The sequence below is a fragment of the Manacus candei genome, unplaced genomic scaffold (assembly GCF_025592945.1).
Source record: "Manacus candei isolate 608988 ecotype Guabito, Panama unplaced genomic scaffold, ASM2559294v1 h1tg000050l, whole genome shotgun sequence".
In the NCBI taxonomy this organism is placed as follows: domain Eukaryota; kingdom Metazoa; phylum Chordata; class Aves; order Passeriformes; family Pipridae; genus Manacus; species Manacus candei.
Genome location: NW_026138098.1, coordinates 9,948,474 through 9,972,681, shown reverse-complemented (window position 1 = coordinate 9,972,681; position 24,208 = coordinate 9,948,474). Strand labels below are relative to the sequence as shown.

At 38.0% G+C, this 24,208-nt stretch overlaps 1 protein-coding gene across 2 annotated transcripts in view; it reads right to left on the bottom strand.

Moving 5' to 3' along the window:
- Positions 1-24,208, bottom strand: part of GPAM (glycerol-3-phosphate acyltransferase, mitochondrial) — a 32,883-nt gene that overhangs the window by 7,579 nt on the left and 1,096 nt on the right. For both annotated transcript variants that reach the window (XM_051799869.1, XM_051799870.1), the window contains exons 2-17: positions 23,426-23,556; positions 21,292-21,414; positions 18,205-18,278; positions 15,200-15,313; positions 13,843-13,992; positions 12,877-12,973; positions 11,772-11,908; positions 10,395-10,491; positions 9,477-9,689; positions 8,972-9,085; positions 6,999-7,084; positions 5,854-5,969; positions 4,961-5,031; positions 3,574-3,838; positions 2,937-3,079; positions 1,543-1,620 (exon numbers count right to left, since the gene is read on the bottom strand). In XM_051799869.1, coding sequence (XP_051655829.1) covers positions 1,543-1,620; positions 2,937-3,079; positions 3,574-3,838; positions 4,961-5,031; positions 5,854-5,969; positions 6,999-7,084; positions 8,972-9,085; positions 9,477-9,689; positions 10,395-10,491; positions 11,772-11,908; positions 12,877-12,973; positions 13,843-13,992; positions 15,200-15,313; positions 18,205-18,278; positions 21,292-21,414; positions 23,426-23,527 — 1,980 coding nt within the window. In that variant the 5' untranslated portion in view covers positions 23,528-23,556. The remainder of the gene's footprint in view (positions 1-1,542; positions 1,621-2,936; positions 3,080-3,573; positions 3,839-4,960; positions 5,032-5,853; positions 5,970-6,998; positions 7,085-8,971; positions 9,086-9,476; positions 9,690-10,394; positions 10,492-11,771; positions 11,909-12,876; positions 12,974-13,842; positions 13,993-15,199; positions 15,314-18,204; positions 18,279-21,291; positions 21,415-23,425; positions 23,557-24,208) is intronic.

Here is a 24,208-nt window from a genome sequence, read left to right as displayed (position 1 = left end):
CAAACATTAAAACCAGAAGCATATATCAAAAGGCATGCACTATGATTAGAGTGAAGCAACGGCCATTAACAAACACAGCAGAAGCAGCTCTAACCTCCTTTGAGACTGGAGGGCTGCAAGAAGAAAGCAGCCAAACATGTAACTCCTTTTCCTCATGATCTTTACATTTACATTACAAGGCAAAGTGGCAGGTCCTGCACTTTGGCCACACCGACCCCCTGCAGTGATACAGGCTGGGCACAGAGTGGCTGGAGGCAGAAAGGGACCTGGGAGTTTGGATTGACAGGAAGCTGAACATGAGCCAGCAGTGTGCCCAGGTGGCCAAAAAGGCCAATGGCATCCTGGCCTGGATCAGGAACAGTGTGGCCAACAGGTCCAGGGAAGTGATTTTTCCCCTGTACTCAGCACTGGTGAGGCCACAGCTCGAGTGCTGCGTCCAGTTCTGGGCCCCTCAGTTCAGGAAGGATATTGAGGTCCTGGAGCAGAAGCACCTCAATATGGAGCACCTCAAATGGAGCAGAGCAACAAGGCTGGTGAAGCAACTTGAGCACAAGTCCTATGAGGAGAGGCTGAGGGAGCTGGGGCTGTTCAGCCTGAAGAAGAGGAGGCTCAGGGGAGACCTCATCACTCTCTACAACTCCCTGACAGGAGGGTGTAGCCAGGTGGGGGTTGGTCTCTTCTCCCAGGCAGCTATCAGTAAGACAAGAGGGCATGGTCTTAAGCTCTGCCAGGGGAGGTTTAGGTTGGATATTAGGAAGAAATTCTTTACAGAGAAGGTAACTAGGCATTGGAATGGGTTGCCCAGGGAAGTGGTGGATTCTCTGTCCCTGGAGGTTTTTAAGATGAGACTGGATGAGGCACTGAGTGCCATGGCCTGGTAACCATGGCAGTGTTGGATCAAGGGTTAGACTTGATGATCTCAGAGGTCCCTTCCAACCTGGTTGATTCTATGATTCTATGATTTTCTTGCTTCTTCCTGGAGGGTGCCAAGGTTTGTTTACAGTGCACAAAAAAAGCCTGGGAAGCAAAGATATGCTGAATTAGCTGCCCCTGCTCCTCAAGTTTTCTTTATGCTGCACACCTCTGACAGATGGCACCACAGAGTGACTCGTCTACAGCCCTGAAACTGCAACCTGTGACAGCTGAGGAGATTTTACAGTAATTCCAAGATTTATGCAAAGGAATCAAAGAATGACAAAAGATCTGGACTCCTGATTCCTGTAGAGCAGAAAGTAAACATCCATGCAGCTATGCTGCAACTGAAAGAGCTCCAATAATAAACTAAATCCCAATTTTACAAGACAGTACAAAAACGTGAGTCTTCCTTAGTAGGGTTATTGGTACAATGAAATTACACAGTCATTGGCCATCACAGGATGACTATATCCAAATGTCTGACACTTACAGAGAGAGGAATGAAGTAGTCTCAGTCCTGGACTTGTTGTTACAAGTTTTCAGTAAAAACATATATTTAGAACAAGTCTCACAACTAAGAAGCATAAACTATAGTGTACTACTAGTATAGTATCTCTATCACTTTACCTCGGCCACCAGAAGAATGCCATATTGTATCAGCCTTTCCACAGATTCATGGCAAACTTGATAGATCACCTGGCAGGGCTGCACAACATAAAAGAAATGCAATTTTAAAATCACATCGATTATACCCATTATAGCAACACCATTTCTTGTTCAGTATGCATGTTTTAGATACAGCAGTATTTTTCCTTTTATGCAAGTTATTAAACTTTTATCAGCATAATCCCAATGCACCCCTCTTATGTTTATCCTGGCAGACATTAGAAAAATTACAGTGAAATGGGATCTGTCCAAGTTTTTTTAAGAAATGCATTATCACCAGTAGAAAGCCACATTAAATATTCTCCCTTTTTAATCGCCTCTAACCAAATTTTAGTTTGTTAACAATTCTGAAATACAACCATCATAAAACAAATCACTGAGACTCACTACCGTGATTTATTTGAAATTTAAAGGAAAGTGCACTTCAAAGAAATTCCCTTATGTGTTTTGAAACTCTGAATAAAAAAATGCCAACCTCTTTTACATTGTTTGTAATCATGTAGGAAATATTTTCTTAGTTAAAACGAAAATAATTATTAACTCTGAAAGCAAAAGGATAACATTACCAAAGAACCTCACCATCTGACATTACATTACTGCCCAGACAAAAATATTAAATTTGGCTTATGCTTCAGTAAAAAAGGCATTAGTCAAATATGAGTACAGATTTAAGAACTAATTCAAGAATCCCTAGAATTTTAAGTAATTCCTACACATAAGAAAAAAAACACCTAGCACTTAAAGTTCAAAGTACACAGTGTCTGAAAAATGAGATAACATCAGTTCTCTTCAGTGTTTTGTAACACAACAAAAAACGAAGTCAGGCCATGTTTAAAATTGCCACTCAGTACTAGGTGCGGCACACTGTGATTATTGCTCTCCTATGCAAATAAGGAATATCTTCAGAATATGGAGCCTTAGTTCCCAGCATAACTTCAATCATCTATGTAAACTCATAGGAGCTGAGTACTCTCAAAGCCTTGTGTTTGTTTAGGTAAAAAAAAAACAACTAAATAGTTTGGGCAGAATGCAAATATAGCTGTGATGGTCTAATGACGTCAGTGACACAAAATTTGTTAAGTGGCATTAACAAGCCCACCTTGAATTGTGGGAAGCTGAGAGAGCAGCTTTTCCTTCTCAGGAAAGGCAAGCTGCAGGCTCAGCCCAGCATCACCCACTGCAGCACTTGCATGAGCAGCAGGTGGCACTCAATGTGTAACCCTCGATACCATTACTGTGAGACTGTACTTACAGCGAACAGATCAGAGCTGTGACACTACCGAAAAGCATCAATTAATTTTAAAGTAACAAGCACAACAAAAATTTGACACCTGACAATTAATGCAGTTACTTACCAAAGATACATTAAACTCATTAGAAAGCAAGTAACACAGGCTGGCAGCTTTTCGGACCAAGTGTTCTTGACTAATCAAACTGGGAGAAGCACCACTGGTGCCATTTCTGCACCTCCTACTCTGAACTGCATGAAGGCTGCAGGCTAGAGCAGAAACATAAGCAAAGTTTAATTTTCCAAAGAGTTTTATAGTAAAGGAAATGCCAAACTTTTGTTTTGCCTATTTCTAGGCCTAAAAGCAGTCAAACATTACACATGCAATTCAAGAATAAAGACAGAATTCACCACTATTTTGTGTTCAGTAATGTCAGATCAAAACAGAATCTCAATAAAATGCTGCTCATCAAAGTTTTTGCCATGTTGGCAAACAGATTTTGCCATGTTGGTTCAGAATTCTGATAGTGCCTTGCCTATGGCAGTGACCAATACACAGATACTTCCAAGAAAGATAAAGGATGAAGGGAAAAAAGAGTGGAAACGTTCCACAAACAAAATGCAAGTTTACTCTAAGATTGTTTGTTAGTGCAAATGTGGGTTGAAGCAGGGAGCAAAAAAATATATTAAAGTAAATAAAAAACTGATGAAGTTTTTAGTGCAGATACTTTGACTTCATGGGTTTGGTAAACCCCAAAACATACCAATAACAGCCTCTTTAATGAATACATGAACTACTCCATTGCTGTAGAAGTTGAGTTCAAAAACAGCAGGTATCGTTATGCTGGGAGTGACGAAGAACTCGTTGTTTCTGCTAGTGTTCGTGATATTTACACAATTCCCCAACAAGTGGATGGCATGCATAACAACATCATCTGAGTTCCCTGAAAATCCCAAGTCAAAGTCACGGGCTAAGACCTCCTCCTTCATGGAGAAGAAATCTTCTACCAACCTGGAAAGATCAGTTCCCTAGAAATAAAAAGAATCACACAGTGAAACAATTGTTCTGCAGAGGAGTTTATCTGTAAACTACATAAACAGGTATATAGCAAACACATAAACAATACACTAATTATTCATAACTCAAAGCACAACAGTTATATCCAAAAAACTGATTTTCACTGAGGTTTGCTGAAGTAGTCCCATGTGTTTTGAACTACATGCCATTATATTTTTTAAAGCCATGCAACTATTTGGGAATGCAAGATTTTTGTTTGCTTCTTGGTTTATTTCACAGCCTGCAGAGACCTGAGTTGCTCTTCAAGAACATGTCAGAGATATTGTATTCCTATTATCTATGCTATAAAATGAATGCTCAATTATCTGGGAGTATTGTAATTAACAAAACTGTTCAACTGGCTTGGAACATGAGGAAAAGTCTTTCTTCAAGCACTTCCTTTTCTTGTTTTCTGTCACAACAGCTTCAGATCACATTGTAAAATGTTTCTTTGACTCGACTATTTTAGGAAATTGGGAATACTGCACTGATGGGAATGGTGATACTTCTTCCACAAGGAAGATTACATATCTGATCAATATTTTTCAATTTCTTCTCAATTTATGTGCAATACAAGCTTCAGTCTAGGAGGACAAGGAATTTTAGAAAAAATGTAAAACACATCTGTTGGAGAAAAAAAATTCTTCCAAGCCCCATGCACAAGACTTGCATTAAACATTCATATCATTCTACCATTGAGATATAATATTTTAGTACTGGGAAACAGCAAAATTAATTTGAAAATGAATGGAATAGTTTGTAGCGTATTCAACAGTGAATATGTTTTGAGATCTAAAAAAGTCTTAATGCAATAAATCAAACCCATGTATTCTTTAAAAAAAAACATAATGTTTTGAATTACAAAGAACTACTTCCACATGAGCATTTATTATCATCCCATCAATAATGGCTTGTTTTCAAGCATCCACCAGTAACTAAAATATATGCACTCAGACTACCCGAAATCTATTTTAATTTGAATGCATCTTTCTTCTTTTCAGTATCAAGTAATAGCAAAATGCATTCCTTTTTTTTTTTTTAAGTTAACAAGGCCAAAGTAATGTTTGACTATTTAAGCAACACAGAAGCCTTACCTGCCTGTGTCTGTACAGCAACAAACAGGCAACAATGTGGGTAGACATCACAGCACAGGACTTGTTAGCAGCTAGTGGTAAACAAGATAAACTTGTTAAGCACCTGAAACACTCAGAACATCATTACAAGTGAAAGAGTGCCTATTATTTAAAAAACAATAACAGTGATGTTGGCACCGAACTGTATCCACTGAATGAAACACAAAGTATGTTGTGTCTATATAGTAACAATATTTAAATAATCAAAGTAACTTGAACTAAGAAGGTCGAATAAAGCTTAAACATTTACTAAGCTAAGTACTGTTTTGTATGCATTTCTTATACCACAAATCACAGGTCTATTGACTAAAGCATACACCATATAACCTATAAAACCTAGCAACACTGGTCCATGCAGCTAGGTGAGTTCATGAGAGTATGATCTTAAAATAATGCCATTCAGACACTCCAATAACTTCTTACATGAAGAGGTAAGAAATTAGTGTACCAGTATGACTATCAAACACTTCAGAGTACAGCAAGTTTAGTATACTAGTCCAAGCTATACAATAGTTAGCAAAACAGACAGAACAAAAAGCTTAATCAGAAATCTAAATCAGGAAAAGAGTTCATTAAACTTTGAAGAGGAGAGAGGGAGGCAAGGGGTAGAGAATTGTCAAGAGAGCATTTGAAGTCATGAAACAATCACCTGAATGGAGTGACTTAGGAAGTATGACATTACCAAACAACAAATTCATTCAGTCAGCAAAACAAACCAGGTAGTTGATAGCAACCCGGTCTAGTGGAAAGTGTCTGTGCCCATGGCAACGGGTGTTGGAACTGGATGACCTTTAAGGTCCTTTCCTACCCAAACCATTCTATGATTCTGTGGTAGTGATACTCTTAACACTTACTGAACAAAATATGCTCAGCCAAGTTGGATATCAGCTCTCTTCTGAAGGGTTCACAGGTGATATCCCTGGAGTTGGGCAGCAAGGCCTCTGCGCTTTCATCCACAGTATCATTAGGTCTAAATACAGAATAAAAATTAACATGATGACATTTAGGTTTAGATTAAAATGTAAAATAACCTAGACTGATATTTTTTCATATATACTAACCAAAACACCACTGTAGTCTGGTAAGGGCAGAAAAATGTTCCCTGTAAGTAGCTCTACCGACTTTTACAGATTCTTTCTTCACACTAAACAACAATCTAAGACAAGACTACCAAAAGAAAAATTGCAACCTTGTTCTATGGTTATTCATGACTTTGCTGTAACACCAATTACACCCCACAGCTCTTTTCCCTTCAGTGAATACGGACAACAGTAGAATAAGCAAATCTGCCTAAAAGGTGGATAGAACCCAGTCTCTCCACAAGCTAGAAATGGTCTTTTGTATCGACCTACAACTTTCTAAAGGTAAATGACTGACTTTGTCTCTACCAGGAGGACACAGGTTTGTACAGTTACAGCAGAGACCTCAAGTAAAATGTGTATCTATGTAACAAATGCAGATCTAGCCCTTGACCACAGCTTTGAAGTTCTGAGTGACAGTCACCTCCTTGAGAGCAAGGGGTACTCACTCACAGATCCTATTTGTTTTGTAATTATTCCAAAAATCTTGTGCAAGCTTAGTGAGGTTTAAAACAAATCCTTCACTTTTCATTAAGCATGTCATTTTTTCCCCAAGTTATTCCATAAAATTTATAATTAAACCAAGAGAGGTCACTAAAATAAAAACCAAACAAACAAAAAGAAAACCCAAACACAAAACAAAACAAAAACCTACAAACAAACAAACAAAAACAAAACCCAAAAACCTTTTAAAAGCCTCCTTGAATTTATTTAAACAGAGCTCATCAGAAAGAATGCAATTCTTATAAAAAACTGCTGTTATAATTGTCTAAGCTTTTCAATTTTCTATAAACAATTAGATTACCCTTGAGGAGCTCAAGTACAGCTTGGAATGTAATGCAGAACATTAAAAAGACAAACAAACAAACAAATCCCAACCTGTCCTCCCTCTCAACAACACACACAAAAAAAATCTCTACCTTGATGGAAGTATAGCTGGTAACAAAGCTTGTTCCAAAGAAAGAGGAGCAGGCACAAGTTTTTGGCTTTGGTTGTTTACATATTCCTGTTAAAATAAGAATTGTTATTTTTTGTACTTTTCCCACTTTACTCTTGCATTCAACTGATGATATTACTATAGGAAAAAAGGCAATTATTCAAACTGCAACTGTGATTAAAAACAGCTCACACTAAAAAAGCAGTAATAAGGTCAGAGATATTAAAAGTTTTCAACAGCTTATTCATTTTTTACTTTATTTTATGCAAAAGCAAACTTCCCACATCAAGGAATCTGTACTTCATGCAAAACAATGCAATGAACACAATACAAAACCCCTGTCAGCACCATGCTGGGAACAACTCCTTTGAGACTAGCTTCTCCACAATTAAATTAATGAGAACTGCCTCATTAACATGAGTGAGAGCAAAGCCTAATACCCATTCAGAACCAACACGAAGTAATTATTGCTTGCTGCTGCTTTCCTCAAATGCCAGAATGGGGAACTTCTCCGTAGGTAAACACTGGGGCACAAACTCCAGTTGCAAGACCCCTCACAGTGACATAAGCACCTAGGAAGCAGGCAGGGCACTGCATGCTTGGAATTTTTGAATCCCAAATTTCTCAAAAGCCTCTCCTTACAGGTTAAGCATTTACACTACTCAGTTTTCAGGACTCTGTGTTCCTTCAGTTTCTGTAAAGAATGGGAAACTAAAGAGTCACTTAACCTGCTGCTCAGAAAAACAGTTCCCTCCCAGGAAAGCTGCTTAAAAGACTTTCACAGCCAGCTCACTCTCTCCTGCTTCCAAGCCTGTGCTCACAGAACTGCAGAGGCCCAAAATTAACCCCCAAAGCTCATCTACTTTAGAAAAACGTGCAGTGACATAACCACAGTTACACTTCTGCAAATCTTAGTTACGGCATGCTTAAATGATTTATGCCATTTATCACCCTTCTGAGGTATAATAAGGAATACACATACAAATGAGACCTGACAGAGGTTGCTGATTAGCATTTCTCTAGATTAAGAGGGCAGATAACCTTCTTTTCCTTACACTGATCCAAGAAGAATTGTTAACTCCCTACCAAGAATAGCCCAAACCTCCTCCTTGAAGTGCATTAGTATCTTTCCCTACTATGCTAATTATAATGCAGTGCAGATGGTCACAATAATTTCATGCTGTGGTAACTGAACCCTCCAAAGCTCTCCAACCTACTGCTTTTCTGAGAGAAGTAGGCCAGAAAAAAGAACACCTAATTAATTTGAATAATGTTCTAGTAGGTTGCTGTTGCAGTAGTTAATCTTATTAAAGTCACACTAAAAACAAGGCATACTGTGGCAGAATACAGATTAGTGAAATGCAGATAAGTATAGTACCAGCAGATTTTGCAGAGATCAGGGAAGATTTAAAGAGTGAAGGCAGATACTACCACACCACTACGTTCCCTGAGAAGCTACGAAACACCTGTATACACAATACACTAATCATAATACTTTTATAGCTACTAATTTACTTAGCAATTTCAAAAATCTAGGGAGATAAATGCCCTTCCTCAATAATACCATATGCCATTAAATTACTTAAACTGGAAAACAGCATTCAGGCTCCTTCAACTCCTAATGTTTCTACTACATAAACGATTACTGCATGGTACAAGGATCATTTTAAAGATTGTTTGCTAAACAAACAAAGAACCCCAGTAAGAACACTTAAACCATTTTGAAACTAACATAACCCTTTTCATCAGCTTTGAGTCTATTTCAGCTTAACACAAATGTGCCCAAAGACTCACACATTCATCAAAACAGGGGTACTTTGTCCTACCAGAATGGACTTCAGCAGATAATGCTACTGATGATAACCCACAAAGAAAAAAAGCGAAATAAATGTGTCCCATTATTGAAATATCAAAAATGTCAAAACTTCAAATGGATTTTCAAGAAGTCAAACTTACTTTTAAGGAAAATGGTTGTGCAAAATCTACTCTGACACACCCATAATTCTTCCGCAGCATTCTGAAGACTCCTCTAGCTATACTCCAAAGACTTTCATTCTTCTTAGGCTTGCCCTAGAAAACAGAGGTGGTTGTTTTGGGTTTTCTTCCACTTCACAATTAAAAGGTTATGTTTAAAATTAAAATGCATGCAACAGCAGACAAAACAAGGTCGAAGCTTTTGACACACCTTATAACTTAAAAGTAAATCTGGAGAACTACTTTTCTCCATAGAGATCCACTTGAACATATTATTTGTTATGTCATGAGTTTGCATGTGGAAGTATGTCACCTGTCCCTCAGCACTTCCTGTCAGAGAGGTTTTGTGATTAATGGCTCTTTGCTCTTCAACACTAATCCCGAGTACCTGTGACAGGACTACTAGCACGTCATTTAACTCTAACACATTTTCCTGCACATAAGCAGAAAATCCCCTAGGCAAAACAAGTTGTTCAATTGCTCTTACCAGCTGTTCACTGTTATAGTGACCTTCAATTATGCGATCATAGGAGATTCCCACGGGTATAATTAGGACATCAGGAGTAGCATTTGAGAAGAGAGCATCCACCACCACAGATAAAAGACCTGCTCTAGCTCCAGATGCCTTCCCACTTCGAGACCGTGTGCCTTCCAAGAATATTTCTAAAAACTGTTGCTGTCTCAACAGTTCTTCTATGTGCTGAATACAAAAAGATTGGAAAAGAGAAAAAATAAATATCTAATTATATTGGCAAATTCACATTTGAAATACATTGTCAGCAACCATTTCCTTTTAAAAGTATCAGAAGATCATGAGTTGGCACGAACACTTGTGAAAAAAAAGCAATAATTAATGCTTGACACAAACCCAGACGAATCTGTAACTGAATTTGCATGAATATACAAGCAGTATAATGACTTTTGTTCAAAGAGCATCTTTAGCAACAGTTGATCTAGTCAATTCACATTCATCTCTTCTTCTGGTTCCCCAGCATATCCCATCTTCCAAGATGCAAATACAGCTATTATACTGAATGGCACAAAGGATTACATCAACCCATCATAAACAGAGAATTCCATTATGTTAACAGAATCAGTGTAGATATGCCTCAGAACAAAAGACATCAGAGAAACAAGGCCTAACATTAATTCAGGGAGCATTGATTCCACATTCTTTAGCAGCGATTATGCAAGGTGGAAATCTGCTCATCCTCAAAGGGGCTGAGCATTCAATTTTCTGTAATTCTATAAATTCAAGAGTTCATACAAAAATGAATCCCCTTTTTGCAGCATGAAACCAAAGACAAATTCAAAGCAGTAAAATAGATCTCCAGACAGATGGAACTCACTTTCCCACTTGAACCCAACTGAAATGCTACCTACAGAAACAACAAGAAATGCGTACCACATAGAGCAAAGCTCTGTAGAGGAAGTCCTTACGACCAGGACTCGGATCCAACTTCCGACGAATGAAAAACCCTCCTAGCTTGCGGATCAACGTGCTGCAGAATAAAGAAGGATTATACTCATTGAACTTAGTTGCAGGAAGCTACTACACATCCAGCACAAAATTCCTAGCGCACAACAAGAACTGAAATAATTGACATTCCCAAAGACTAAACTGTACTATCCTACTTGCACATGACAAGACCATACAATTATTTCTCCATTTAACTTATGAAACAGGCTTCTCTGTCCTGTCCTGCTCCATTTCACTCCCCTGACAGGCCACTTTCTGGGAGACTTGTACACTGAGATGCTGGTGATCCACCTAACAGTTAACCTGAGCTGTCCTGAGTCTGTGCTGTGCTGCACAAACAGTATCTTCATGCCCATGTTGCACATACACCTCAGCTGCAGGATCAGCTCAGCCAGCTCATTTTAACAGAGCAATCGGCAGGCAGCTCCCACGTCACACCAGCAATTACAACACCTGCACGGTCTTGCCTTTATCTTACAGTGCAGCAAGAAGCTCTCACAAGAACATCCTTTCTGCTTGGCAGAAGAAATGATGAATAGAGTTGTTTTCTTGCAAGCAAATCCTACACCACCTCAAAGGACCAAATTGGGGTAACCCTTTCTGCAGACAGGGTCCACAGGCTGGCTGTGGATCAGAGGCCTGTTGAATTCTGCAGAACACAGGGTTCCCAGTGCCTAAAGGGATGCTGGATTATCTATGCTAATCTCTCATTCCTTATACTGCTGGCCCTAATAAATAGCATTTTAATTAATAATTTATAGAGCCTGAATGCCTTTCTCATTATGATTATTACAGACCAGCACCTACTGGTGCAAATACCCTTGAAGTCAAGGTATCCTCCTTTTTTCCTCATCACTTCCTGCAATATCCAGTCTTTTTAGAAATCGGTTATGGCCAAATTCTGTCTCAATGGCAAAATGTTGCATAAAAGACCTTAGGTTCTTCAGCCACCAGAAAAATAATTTAAACACAGACTAAAGTGGAGTACTTTCCCACAAAGTATTATTCACCCAGTAGTGTTGCTGCCCATTAGCCAGCTCACCAAATTTCATGAAGTGTTGTCCGTTCACTACATTTTTTCACAGTTATCTTTTCCTAGTCACCTATCCACTTTGAGACTCTTAGGACGAAGGAATACCCTTCCTTACCCTACTTGGGTTATGATAGAGCTTCTCTCTCTGAGCATGTTATACATGATGGCCCAGCAATACTCAGATATTTTTGTACTTGGGCATAAGACATATTGCACAACAGGTCAGATCCCGCCACCTCAGTCTTTTTCAAATAAGAAGAGGTTATTACCTGAAGATGGGGATGTTGAGATTGTTCCCTGCAGCAATGTAGGGTGCTTTGATGTTGTGGCAGAAAAGAATGAATGTGAGAAGCAGGTAGTCAATGTGGGATTTGTGAACAGGCAAAAAGATAAGAGGCAAATTCATCTATGATGGGGAGAGAAGGAAAAAAGAGAGAAGGCAGTTGGTAAGAAATGTGGATTACTCCTTTTTTAAAATCCTTCACTGAGATTGCTAGCATCATCTTCTCTGAACTGATGGTATTTTTCCAGTTACCATCATTGAGTTTTTTTACTTCTGGTTTTCCTTCAGCTATGACAACGAGATTTTTTTAGTCAACCGTACTTAATTTTCATGGACTGCAGTTTTCAGTTGCATGCATTACATTAGCACTAATTAATACTCCCAGTTTCTTCAGACAATAATGAAACAGTTAAAGGGATATGGACAAATCTTCAGTGTCACCAAAAGTACTGGTATTTCCATTAGATATTAGCAAGGATCTATGAATAGTGGGGTTCCCTAATACTATAATCAAAAAACAACAGAAAATAATAGGAACCTTTTTTGTTTGTTTGTTTCATTTATCTAATCAATATTTTTAAGGTAAATCTTGCAAAAAGAATCAATTCGAATGTAAAGAAAATGGTAGAATTTAGGAATTTGTTTGACCAATTTCAATGAGTATCAAAGAACTGGGAATGTACTGCTAGTAAGAAATAGGAAGAGTTTATTTCCTAAAGATTTTTATTCCAAATCAAGGTAAAAGTAAAAAATCCTAAATATATCTACTAGTTTATTATTGGCTACTTCAGCTTAAAAAAAGAAGAAAAATGTTGGATGCAGGTTATCTGAGATAATCATGCAGTCTGATATTTAAAATTTGATACTGAAGCAAAGGTAAAATCAGAATTCCCATCATATTTTAGGTTACACAACTCGAAGAGCATTATATTTAATTAAGAACCCTATTTCACAGATACAAGACAGTTCTATCTACAATCTCACTTCATACAGACTTAGCAAAACTCTCATAACAACAGAAAGTGTTGTAAATATTCACAGACACTACATCAGAAATCTACCTTATTAGATTTTTTCCCACCCTTCCTTACCTCTGTTGCTGCTTTGACCATTTCTATTTGACCTCTGTGGATCTGGATATTCCAGAAAAAGCTGTTAAACAACTTCAGTAACACCCAGCCAGTCAACCTAATGGAAGAGCAAACAAAACCCAAAAAGCTTCATTCAGTTCTGCCTCTTTTTTATATTGCTTCTCTATGACTAAAGGCAAAGCCATAAAATCTGATTACTTTATATTCAAACAAAAATACTGTAAAATCCAATTGCCAAACAAGTTTTCATCCATGGTTAGTAACCACATTTCAGTCTCCTGTAGTTATGACACTGATCAGCCTCAGTGAAGCCTGTTCAAAGGGTAGGACCACCATCTGTGGGGAAAGTTAACTGAGGTCCTATGATCAACTGTAATAACTAAGTTATTACAGCTAATAAGGTGATATGTTAGGTGACTGCATGTTATCTAGGAGAACTTACAATAGTTACAAAAAATCTAGAACTTGCAACAAAAAGTTGATGAACTAGGAACACAACAAATTCATGCTTAGTTGTAAAGGTACAGTAGAAGATTTTATCTAAAATAAGACTCTCTCTGAGGTATTTATAACTACAGATTAGAATATTGAATAGGCTACTGGAAAAATGATCTTTCACAGTCCATGGTGCTGCAGATAACTGCTCTTGCCCATATGAGACTGAAATTATGCCAATATTGGTCTAAGCATTAGTACCAAACCTAGTTTTGAGAGGAAAAAAAAGTTTGTATTTAATCTTATGAGATTCATCCCTTGTAAAGGCAGATGGTTTCTGCTGCATCTGAAAATAAAGAATAACTACTATTTTGTTAGCTAATAATAAAAAAGAGATTTTTATGAATAATTTATTATTTTTAGAATAATTATTCACTTTTTATGCATTATGTGTTACAAGCTCTGTTGTTATTATAAAAAGCTTTTCCATTCTTCCACCCACTTAAAACACCAATGAGACATTTTTCTCACCTGATTAAAGCAGGTGACACATTTGCTGCCATTTCTTGGAGTATTTTCCTCGCTTTCTTCTTCACTTTGTTGATAGCTTTAGGATCCGTTGGAGTAAAACTACCTGGAGTATTTGGTTCAGAAGCTTCATCTACTATGGCCTTCTGGACTCTAACATTGAAAAAGAAAATGTATGACACAGAAGAGTCAAAGACACAACTGCTGAGAATGTGCTCTGCATTACTACAGGAGTAAACATTAAAAAAACATTTACACTGAAGTACTGTATACTCCACATGCATTCAATCTAATTCAGTAGTTTTCTAAGCTCTGATTTAACATGCAGTTGATGGTTGAGTACACTCAAAGTTGACCATATAAAACAGTATATATGCAAATCACAGGTACTAATATTAAGTGACTGCCAATTTTCAGAAATGGTCAATAAGGTTAAAAATTCATGAAGAACAGATGAAATCTCATTTTTTTTAATATTTTCTTTTTCCTGTCATAGCACTTTCACTTACCTCATTAGATAGATTACTGCAGTTGCTATTTTGAACTTCTACAGTATTGTTCCCCTTGAATTCTCAGTTTTACAAAGTGTAACAAAATCTATAAGGCCTATTTTTCCCATTTGAAACAAATCTAAGTGAGATTAAGTGGTTTAACACACTATAACTATGGCACAACACAGTCTGCTTTACTTTTCAAAAGCAACACTATCATCTTCAGACGGACTCAAACATTAAAAATTCAGGAGAATTAGGAATGTTAATGTAGGCAGTGCATGCCTTCTAACAAAAAAGTAGGCTCAAGGAGGGGGCATGCGGTTGAATTTCTTTATGTACAGGGGAAACTGATCCCTTAATAGCTAATCAAGGGCTCAACATGCCATTTAAAATGTGATCTATGAAACTGAAAACAGGTTCCTCAAAGTAAAGGGTGGGAATTTCACTCTACAGCCTTTTTCTATTTTTGCCTCGTGCTCCAGGTGTACACTCAGGGTACTTCAGAATGCTGCTTTCCTGTTACTTCTGAAACACTGACAATTTCTGATGACTGCAGTATGACTTTGGTGGTAATGATTTACATGAATTAGATAAACAAAAGTTTAAAGAGCTCCTGTGTAGCAATTTATTTTTCTGTGTATTGGCTGGTGTTCCCCCACTAGGCATCACTCGTATGGAGACTTGTACTTCTTTAATCCCCTCTTTTACTATTCAAACAGAAATTGCCAACTACAGCCCTGAAAGGTTGTGCTAAAGACACTCTATTTTCTGGTATTTTAAACAGTCTGATTTCTAAAACTTGCAGTTTCCAAATTCTTATATCATAAATACTAATTTAAAAAACAGTTTATTTTGTATTATCTTACCTGTTGTTATTCAGCACATTTTCTGTCAGATTCTTGGCAAACATACCCTTATGAACATCCCTTTCTTGCACAAAAAGGACATAACAAAACCGTCTTGCAAGCCACCCCCTGTACCTACAAAAATAAAATGGGTATTTCAGTGTGATTATCAAAATATTTGACTGCCAAAAAAAATAGTATGAAAAATACCTAAAATACAATTAAGTAGCAAAAGTAAGTAAAGTTTTATGAAGGGCTGTCTAAAAGCTTCTTTATCTGCTAGTAAATTGCCAATATGTCCATGTTATAGATGAAGTAACTCATATACAGTACGAAATATCTGAAACAACTGGGGTCTGCATCACTTCAGTCCAGGGTGACACTGGCCTTAAAACACCCATGGTATCACAGGAAAGTAGTAAACAAACCAGCATATACATTTTGTGCCTCTGCTGGAACCAACTCCCCAGCTCAATAAGGTCAAAAGAAGAGGTAGTGGTGATTTCCAATTTGCTGACTTTCCACCAAGGAAAGTAAATGCCCAGCTAAGAGGTTTGTCAACTTCTTGAAGGCACACTGGGTCCTCTTGGGAAAGTTGCTCACGTAAGCACAAGGTAAACTCTCACAGATACTTCTGAAAAGGAGTTTGCATTAGCCACGAAAACTAAAAACACTTTTTTAATAACTTTTTCTTCCCTCCTAGTGTTTTTAAACATCCAGTTTTATGTGCCTCCTACACACCTTCTCCTTGCAAAGTTTTAGCAGGAGCAGAATCCCTGAATAACAGTAAATCTCTATAAATTCAAGTGTTTAACGCAATTTCTCTTATGTGGACAGTCTCTTCTTTCCAAATTAACCCTGTCCTTTACTGTCTAGATCATATAAGCAGCAATCACCTGAGAAAACACTACTTTGAACACCAAACATCACAGAACATGCAAGTGAAACAGGAAGGGCTAAAAATCCCCAGCAGTGAATATGCACTAGTATTTTCCTCCTCACCCCCCTTTACCAGGCCAGGACTGGACAAGCCACCACTTACGTGGGTCACCCCACAAAACAAACAGCTGGGACGCCGGAACAGCAGAGCTGATGCCACCAGTCAGAACAAAGAGTTGGACAAAAAAATAAACTGGCCATTCCTGAGACCAGAGCACTGAATATTACGTAAAACCCTTGTCCTGAGGTCTGCTGGTGCAATGCATGGCTGATTTTCTAGTGAGTGTCCCAAACTGAACCGTGGGTGGTTTCCATGCTGGAGCGCCGCCAAGGTCTCACTGCTTGTCATCACCTGAGTTACTGATCTTGGCTGTTAAAACTCCCTACCACATTTCAGTAAATTTATACATGTGTTATAAACAGCTAGGAAAGATGAGAAGGAACTCTTACACTGCAAAAGGCCAAACTACCTGAGCACACAGGCCACTTGCACTGTAATTAAGATGAGTGAACATGCACAAGCCAGTGGCACAGTCTTGACACATAATGGTTACACAAATATTCAGACCGCCTCAAAGGACAAAGAATTTTACTATTCATGCTGTCAGAGAAGCAGACTGGTAACTGTTTTAATTGCTTTTTTCCTTTTCCCCTTCTCTTTGGAGTTTGAGAGCCTTATTAACTTTTCTAGAAAGCAAAGATAAGGATATGCTTCTTTCTGACAATGATTTTGGTAATTACAAACATATCATCACAGCAGCATACAGATATTGCAGGTATCTGTCAAGGTATGAAGACCTCTACATTCGTTTTACAGCTTAGACATGATGTCGTTTAATTAGAAAAATCTGTTTGCTGATCATGTAGCAATGAGAAAAGACAAAAACCACACCGAATGGACTCAGTCAAGATATATTAAAAAACTGGCAGTCATACCTCAGCCAAAGGCTGTGATAACGTCTCAATACAGTTACAGTACTCCAGCAGTTAAAGAGAATCCCTCTTGCTGTCTAAGGCTGGGAAACTGTGACTTTGTAACCACATGGGACCACAGAACTTCATTAAAACTGTCATTTTTCACACTATAATGACATTCTGAGCTAAAGGCATTTATTTCAGAATAGTTCATTAACCCATATCTTTTGCCCTTTTATTTCCAATTTAAGTAACTTTGACCATTCAAAACGATTCAATCATCAGACTTCTGAAACTAATTTTAAAAAAAACAGTTAAAATTAAACACTATTTCTGTTATTATTCTGTATCCTAAACTACAAGTTCAACTCTTAAAAAAACCATAATTAATTCAAGTGTAATAAGGAACAGTCTCTAACATTAGCTTCCTCCCTCTCAAGCATAGCACAATACTGCCTTTCTTCCACTCAGACACTTTGGCTCATTTCTTTTAGGCTGCTGGCCTCTCTTTGTTTGCTCTGACTCTATGACAAACACTGCAGGACCTGCTTACGGTAATGATTATTGAAAAAAAAACTTAGTAAGCATTATTAACTTTCCAAAGAACAGAATATTTGTGCTTAATTCCAGTATCTTTGTCCCAGAACTCAAGATATGCTTCCATTAGTGCAAAGATACATCATCATTTTTAGGTTATATACACCATTTTTCAGGAGCTGCACTCTGCCACTGAGGCAGAAAAAGTATCTTAAGACGTATTCAGATTTAATTGCCATTACTGGTAATAGTCAATGCCTAAATTGTGAGCCAGATCTGCTCAGTAAATTAAAATGAAGCCTGAAGTCATTCTGCACATAGGAATAAATCAGCTTTTCTCAGCATTATGCCACAGATGTTACCATTTGCACTAAAGGATCTAGAGGTGCTCTGGTTTCTGTGAAACAAGTTTGACGCTTATGCTCCTTGTCTATAACCCCAATGGACTTTGCCCAGCTCCCAAATACACACAGCCAGATTTAACAAGTACATTACTTTCCTGAAGGCAGCACCACTTCCTGCATTTTAGGACCACAACATATACTCACTCAGTCTGGACTACCCTAGAGATTTCTCTGTCATAAAATCAGAACACACTGGATTTTAAAAGTAAAAGAAAGACTTGCTTACATTACCTTGTATGTGTTTCATTGATATATATGACATTACGTAGACCCAAAGAAGGAATACTAGAATTGAAAAAGTTATCCTGTAAAACCAAGAAAAGAAAAGACTGGTGAATTATTTCATTACATAAGAATAGCTGTGTCTATTACACTCACCATAACATTTAAGACAATGCAATGTTTTCCATTTGTACTATAAAAAAACCCCAAACCAGAGAAGCACTGAACCTGCTCATACAGTACACACAAACTGTTCCAAAATGAAAATGAAATTCAAGTCACTATTCCGAACTCCAATACTTTCACAAAATTCTCTAGGCTTTACTGCGTGGTTGCATTGGCTGTATTCTTCAAGCCACAATATTTCATTGTATTCTGACGCAATATAAACCAGGACTTGTCATAATACAGAACTCATCTTTAGACAGAACTTTATTAAGCCACATTCAGCATTAGTATAACCACAAGCAGTTGATGCCCAGCCTGTGATATCCAGTTTGCCAGCAGATCAGGCATCATGTAACAACAGCCCAAGGGTCAGGATATCCATCCACAGTTCGGTGGCAAATCTCCACATTCCTGCTCTGCCTGAACAACAAACTCAATCCAGCCTTCTAGATCCTTGTTACAGACTCCACATTCCAAGCTATTAACTAGGGAGAGTTTAGGAGCAGTTCCACTCTAGATAAACAAATATTCCTTGGCAGAAAGACCTAAACTTTAATCTTTCATATTCTGAGGAAATATCTTGACCGAGAGGCTAATTTCTTTCTATCCAGATAATACGCAATTATAAAACTGGTACCATGCCAGCAGTGAATTACAGCTAAAACTACTGGAACTGTACATGTCAAAGAAGACAAAAACAGGACACTGAAGGAGAAAGATGGTTACCAGTAGCAGAGCTGCAGAACAGTCTCACCACCAATTCTGCAATGCGAGTCAGATAAGAGTCATTTGTTTGTATTTTGTTTAGGACACACTATTCGCTACGAATTAAAATATACAAGTGTCCTATGTAATTTGCAAATCAGGTAAAAATTATGGGCTACAGTGGGAGCACAGAGTCTTCTACCCCCCTGGTAAAGCATAACTGTGCCATACATTCAATCAACCAATTGTTGCTTTAGGCTCTTAAGAGTAAACTTCAAGGTAATGCTAATTTCTTTGACTATTCACTGGTGATTTTTTGTGGATCTTAAAAGTTGATGAAATGTTCTGGCAAAGAGAAGAGAAGTGACTTGTTCTTGTTCTCCCACAAAAAAAACCAGCAACAAAGCACCACGGAATGCCCAAATCCATTCCAGTGCTCTAATCATTAAGTTATAACCTCGCTCTGCGAAGCTCATCCTCCAGCTGTAACGTCATACTTTAGCTTTTCCTTATTTAACTCTTCCTCAATCCTGTGTCAGGTAGAGGATCTGGTTCTGTGAGACCAACTGAGCCGATACAGGATCTCTCTACTGCTGCAAGAAGCCCAGCTCCCACCACCACATCCTACCCTTTCCTGCTGAACACTGTCCCTCACCACCCCTCACCTCTTAACTAAGAGCATGTCTAGCATTCACCACATCCCTTAATGAGCCACCTTCATTCAGACAAGACTGAAAACTAAGAACTAGACTAAAAACTAAGACTAAATGAATAAAGCAGGTAGTTTTCTGCTTGATTAGTGAACTTGATCAGCGCCTAGGAGAGCAAGAAGGAAAATGAGAGGGAGACTCAAGAACTGCCACTCTCAGAACTACCAAGCTGTTAGTTTGGCCGACACACTTAAGGAAAGCTGTCTCACTCATTCATTTCTTTTCCTTAAGAGAAATAATTAAAAAGGCAGATCAAAAAAAAAAAATAAATCTGGAGTCTAAAGAGAGGATCTTCTTTGTTACTGTCTGTTCAAGGATGGTATTTTCTCCTTATAGCAGAAGGCAATAAAGGGCTCGATAGGTCATGCCCCTACCTTAAGAGGGGTCTCAGGATAGTTAATTAGTCTCCTATTAAACGGACAAAATACAGAACAAGATTTTTATTTTTAAAGTGTAATTCCCAGCTTGAGATGAATAGCCTAATTACTAACAGGCAAGTTACTAAATGTATAAAGCCCTAAACTGAGGATTCATACACAACTTTTCACACGTCAAAGCACTTGACTTGTCTGTTAGAAGTAGTCTCTCAGTTTATCTAATTGCTTGTCTTGTTTCCCAAATCATATGTAGCCTTCACAGTACATCTGGATTTCTACACCACATTTGTGTATCATTGCTGGAATGTTCTGCTCTGGCAGAGGAATCGAGTGAAATAATAACTTCTCCTTGGTCAAAGAGACAAGCAAATTTTCACTCTAGTTCAGCCAATGATGGAGCTCAATGCAGGTGTAACTGTGCAATTTAAAGCCCGGGCTGTACACACAGTCAAATTACAGGATGAACTTATTGCAAACTATATTATGCCATTTATCAGCATTTTGCATCTTCAGCTTACAGAAAGCCTGCCCACTGCAGCTCAATGAAGTTCACATTTTAAATCAGTTTGCGCAACCTCTTTAGAGCCACCATCTTGACACTGTTCCCAGCAGACAAATATTTCCACTATGGCAACTGGCACTCCTTGTTTCCAGGCTGGGCAGAGAAGCAAGGAATCAGCCAGGTGTAGAAAACTGACTTGTTCTCTCATGTACAGGGATTGACCAAGTTTGAAGGGAGGCATACTGCTTAGTTTTGAAACTGCATTTATTCTGTGGATAGAGAAATTAAGTGTCCTAAAAGCAAGCTTTGACACTTTCATGTGCACCAAATTCCCGTTATTAATTTAACAGAGCAGATAATTTTGCCATACCATTTCCTAGAGATAATTCTGTGGAGCTGGAGAGTTTTGTGCAAGGAGTAAATCCACACTGAAAGGTGGGAGACTAAGCATCACAGCAAGTCTGTGTCATCCATTAATTCCACGACAAAGAAATATAACCACAAACAATGGTGCAAAACTTTATGAAGTAAAAACACTGTGACCTTAATTCTGAAAGTAAGGAAACTACTGAAAATTCATTATGCTGCAACTATGCATTATTGTCAAACATAATCCAGTCTATAATCTTCTTACCCGGCTCTGGGGAGTGCATACATAGCAACATCGTCCCACAAACGGCCTTTTTCTGCTCAGCAGAGCCTCCTTCCATTTTAAAGTGGCAGATCGGAAAAGAGTGGGACGAGAGTTATACTCTCCCTGCAGAACAAAAGACCACTGTGTAAATATGTGGAAATATATGTTTTACTGTGTACGGGAAAACTTTGAGTAAGAGGAGTTGTCAGACGCACATACACACAAAAAATTACCCCTCAATTACATAAAGCACAAATTTTTCCAAGATTTTTCTAAAATAAACTATGTTATCTCCAGATTATGTGATTTTAAAAAATAAAAGCAAAATCTCAGTGTTGTACTGATGTATCTAAGCACTGCAGCACATGCTGACACACAAAATTTTAAAAGAAACAATAACTAATTAAGAAACACCAAGGAAACTGCCAGCTGAGAAAAGTGAAAGAAATTAACAGTAAACTACATTCTCAATATTGTAAACATGCTTGTAATATGAGCAATATATTTGAAGCTTCAACTGAACATCACATCTGTAAAATTGCAACAAGACTCAGTGTATCCAAAAAATTAACTCAGCAGACTCTGAAGGCACTTTCCAGCAGTTTCGTGTGGAGTGATATGAAAAAGGAACCCCTGTGCCTTCTCCAAGGTTACACTGTCTATCTGAAGGTTACAAAACCAAATAATCCAAAGTAGCTGGATTCACAGAACTCATTCTCCATGTTAGAACACTATGTAAAAATTGTTGTTAAGTATGCTTTCAAAGATTGTTTCAATTAAATTCTACTGAATTATTGCTTGCCTTAGAATGAGCACTGGGTTGCCATTTCTAAACCATACATTTTATTCAAAGGGAAGTTACTTTCAGTATTAAAAGGGAAGTTACAGAAACAAACCAAAACAAAACCAAAATGATGTTTAAAATTGCACATTAACGTGGAAGAGCAGCAGGGTAGAACCAATACCTTAAACCAGCATAAGGGTTGTAAAACACAAATACATCATCATATACTCAGCCCAGTGAGAAACAACCAGAAAGTCAAAAGCAATGCTGCAGATGCCTAAAAACTGAATTGTGCATATATCACACTTGGCAGGAGTATTGAAGTCACTTGGGAAATATTCCAAGGGTAAATCTTCCGTCTGAAATAAAGAAGCATCAAGACCTAAGCCTGACACAATCCCTTTCTCTCCAACTTTCTGTAATGCTAACACCAAATTAAACCAACTTTGTAATAGTGTTCTTCTTCTGCTTGCCTCCAACCCTTTACTGAACTCACCACTACTTAGAAAATCTCCTTCCTATCTCTTCTCTCCTGCCTGCCCTTATCCCACTTTCTCACAGATCTCTTGGTTACTGCAGCTTGTTGTCTGATGTCATTTAGTTCTAGCTAGATAGAAAACCCAGCTGCCAGGACATCTGTCTTTCCCCCTCAACTCTAAACATGTCCTCAGTTCTTCTTCCAGATCAAGTTCAAAGCCCTCCTCTCCAAATCCATGTCTAATTTCTCCTGACCTATGCTGCTAAACCAACCAGCATCAACCCAGTCCCCATGTGGCTCTTTTGGCTCCACCCAGCCCAGTCCGCTCACTGACACTTTGTCTCCTCCAAATCCCAGGACTCACTCAACAGAGGACACAGACTTTTAATAGGTTCCTTATTTATATCCACCAATTTTTTCTGCCTTCTGTATTGCACGAAAAGCTCCAGCTTCAATGGCTACGCGACTTTGCATCTTCAGCTTCATGCTCCTTTTTACCTGCGCATTTTAAACTACATAATGCAGAAGAGCAACAAGTTTTCTATTTGACTTTCTGCTTCACTTTGAGCTACTCCAGAACGGGATTCTGTACATTTACTGCTACATAAAATGATTAGCAACATTACACCAGAGGACTGTAAGACTATCAATAGGGTTTGATAGGGTTTTTCTTTTCTAGCAACATTAGTCTTTGGCACAGAAATGAACTGTTGGATCCTCCTTACATTTCAAGTTAAATTAAAATCAAACTGTACCATGCACAAGAGAAGTAATGCCTTATCTTTGTTCTTCACAACAATAAAAATGTCCACCTTCAACTTGAAGAAACAGTAAAATAAATATGGCCAGTAACATTCACAATTTTTACTTACCCATTCTTCACTGGAATGCTTACATCTACTGATGCTGCAGTCTGCTGAGGCGGACAAATAGGAAACATCTATTGTTCCAAGGGACAAAGCAGTTTCATCCATGACACAGGAGTGGAACTGAAGATCAGAAACTGCAAAATAATAACACACATATGTGTGTATATATATATATGTATATAAACCTATACAGAAGCACACACAATTTCAGTGATGGGCATCTAGCAATAAATTAGCAAACTGGTATTTTTTCACCTTTTGATAAAAGTTCAGTTCTAAAGATGTTTCATTACAGTTAAAAATCAGCAAGATTTTAATATGTTAAAAAAACCAGCACATTCAAGTTCCACAGCACACCAATCAGCTTCCAGCATGCTTCTCTCTCTCTGCTCTTCTTCCCCTTACAGGTCACTATGCTCCCTTGATAATTTTCCACTGTTCTTCACTGCATGGCTTAAACCATGCAGCCACAAGGATACACATTTCAGCCACTTTCCAAGGCTTACTATTCTCTTGCACTCCATGACTTCATTCTTTTATTACTTGCTTCTCGAGGGCACCTATGATCTACAAAAAATGTCATTAATGTTCTCTCCCAATCCTATCTCACAGTATATTTTATATGTCTGGTCCAGCTGCAGTCAAACCAGTTTGCAAACTCCTCAGAAGGAGTGCTCTATAAAAAAGCACACCCCTAAATCTGAACATGCTGCTGACATAAGTGACATTACAGGCTTATCGGATTAAAAAGCAGTAAAGAAGTCTAAACTTGCATTATTATTTTGA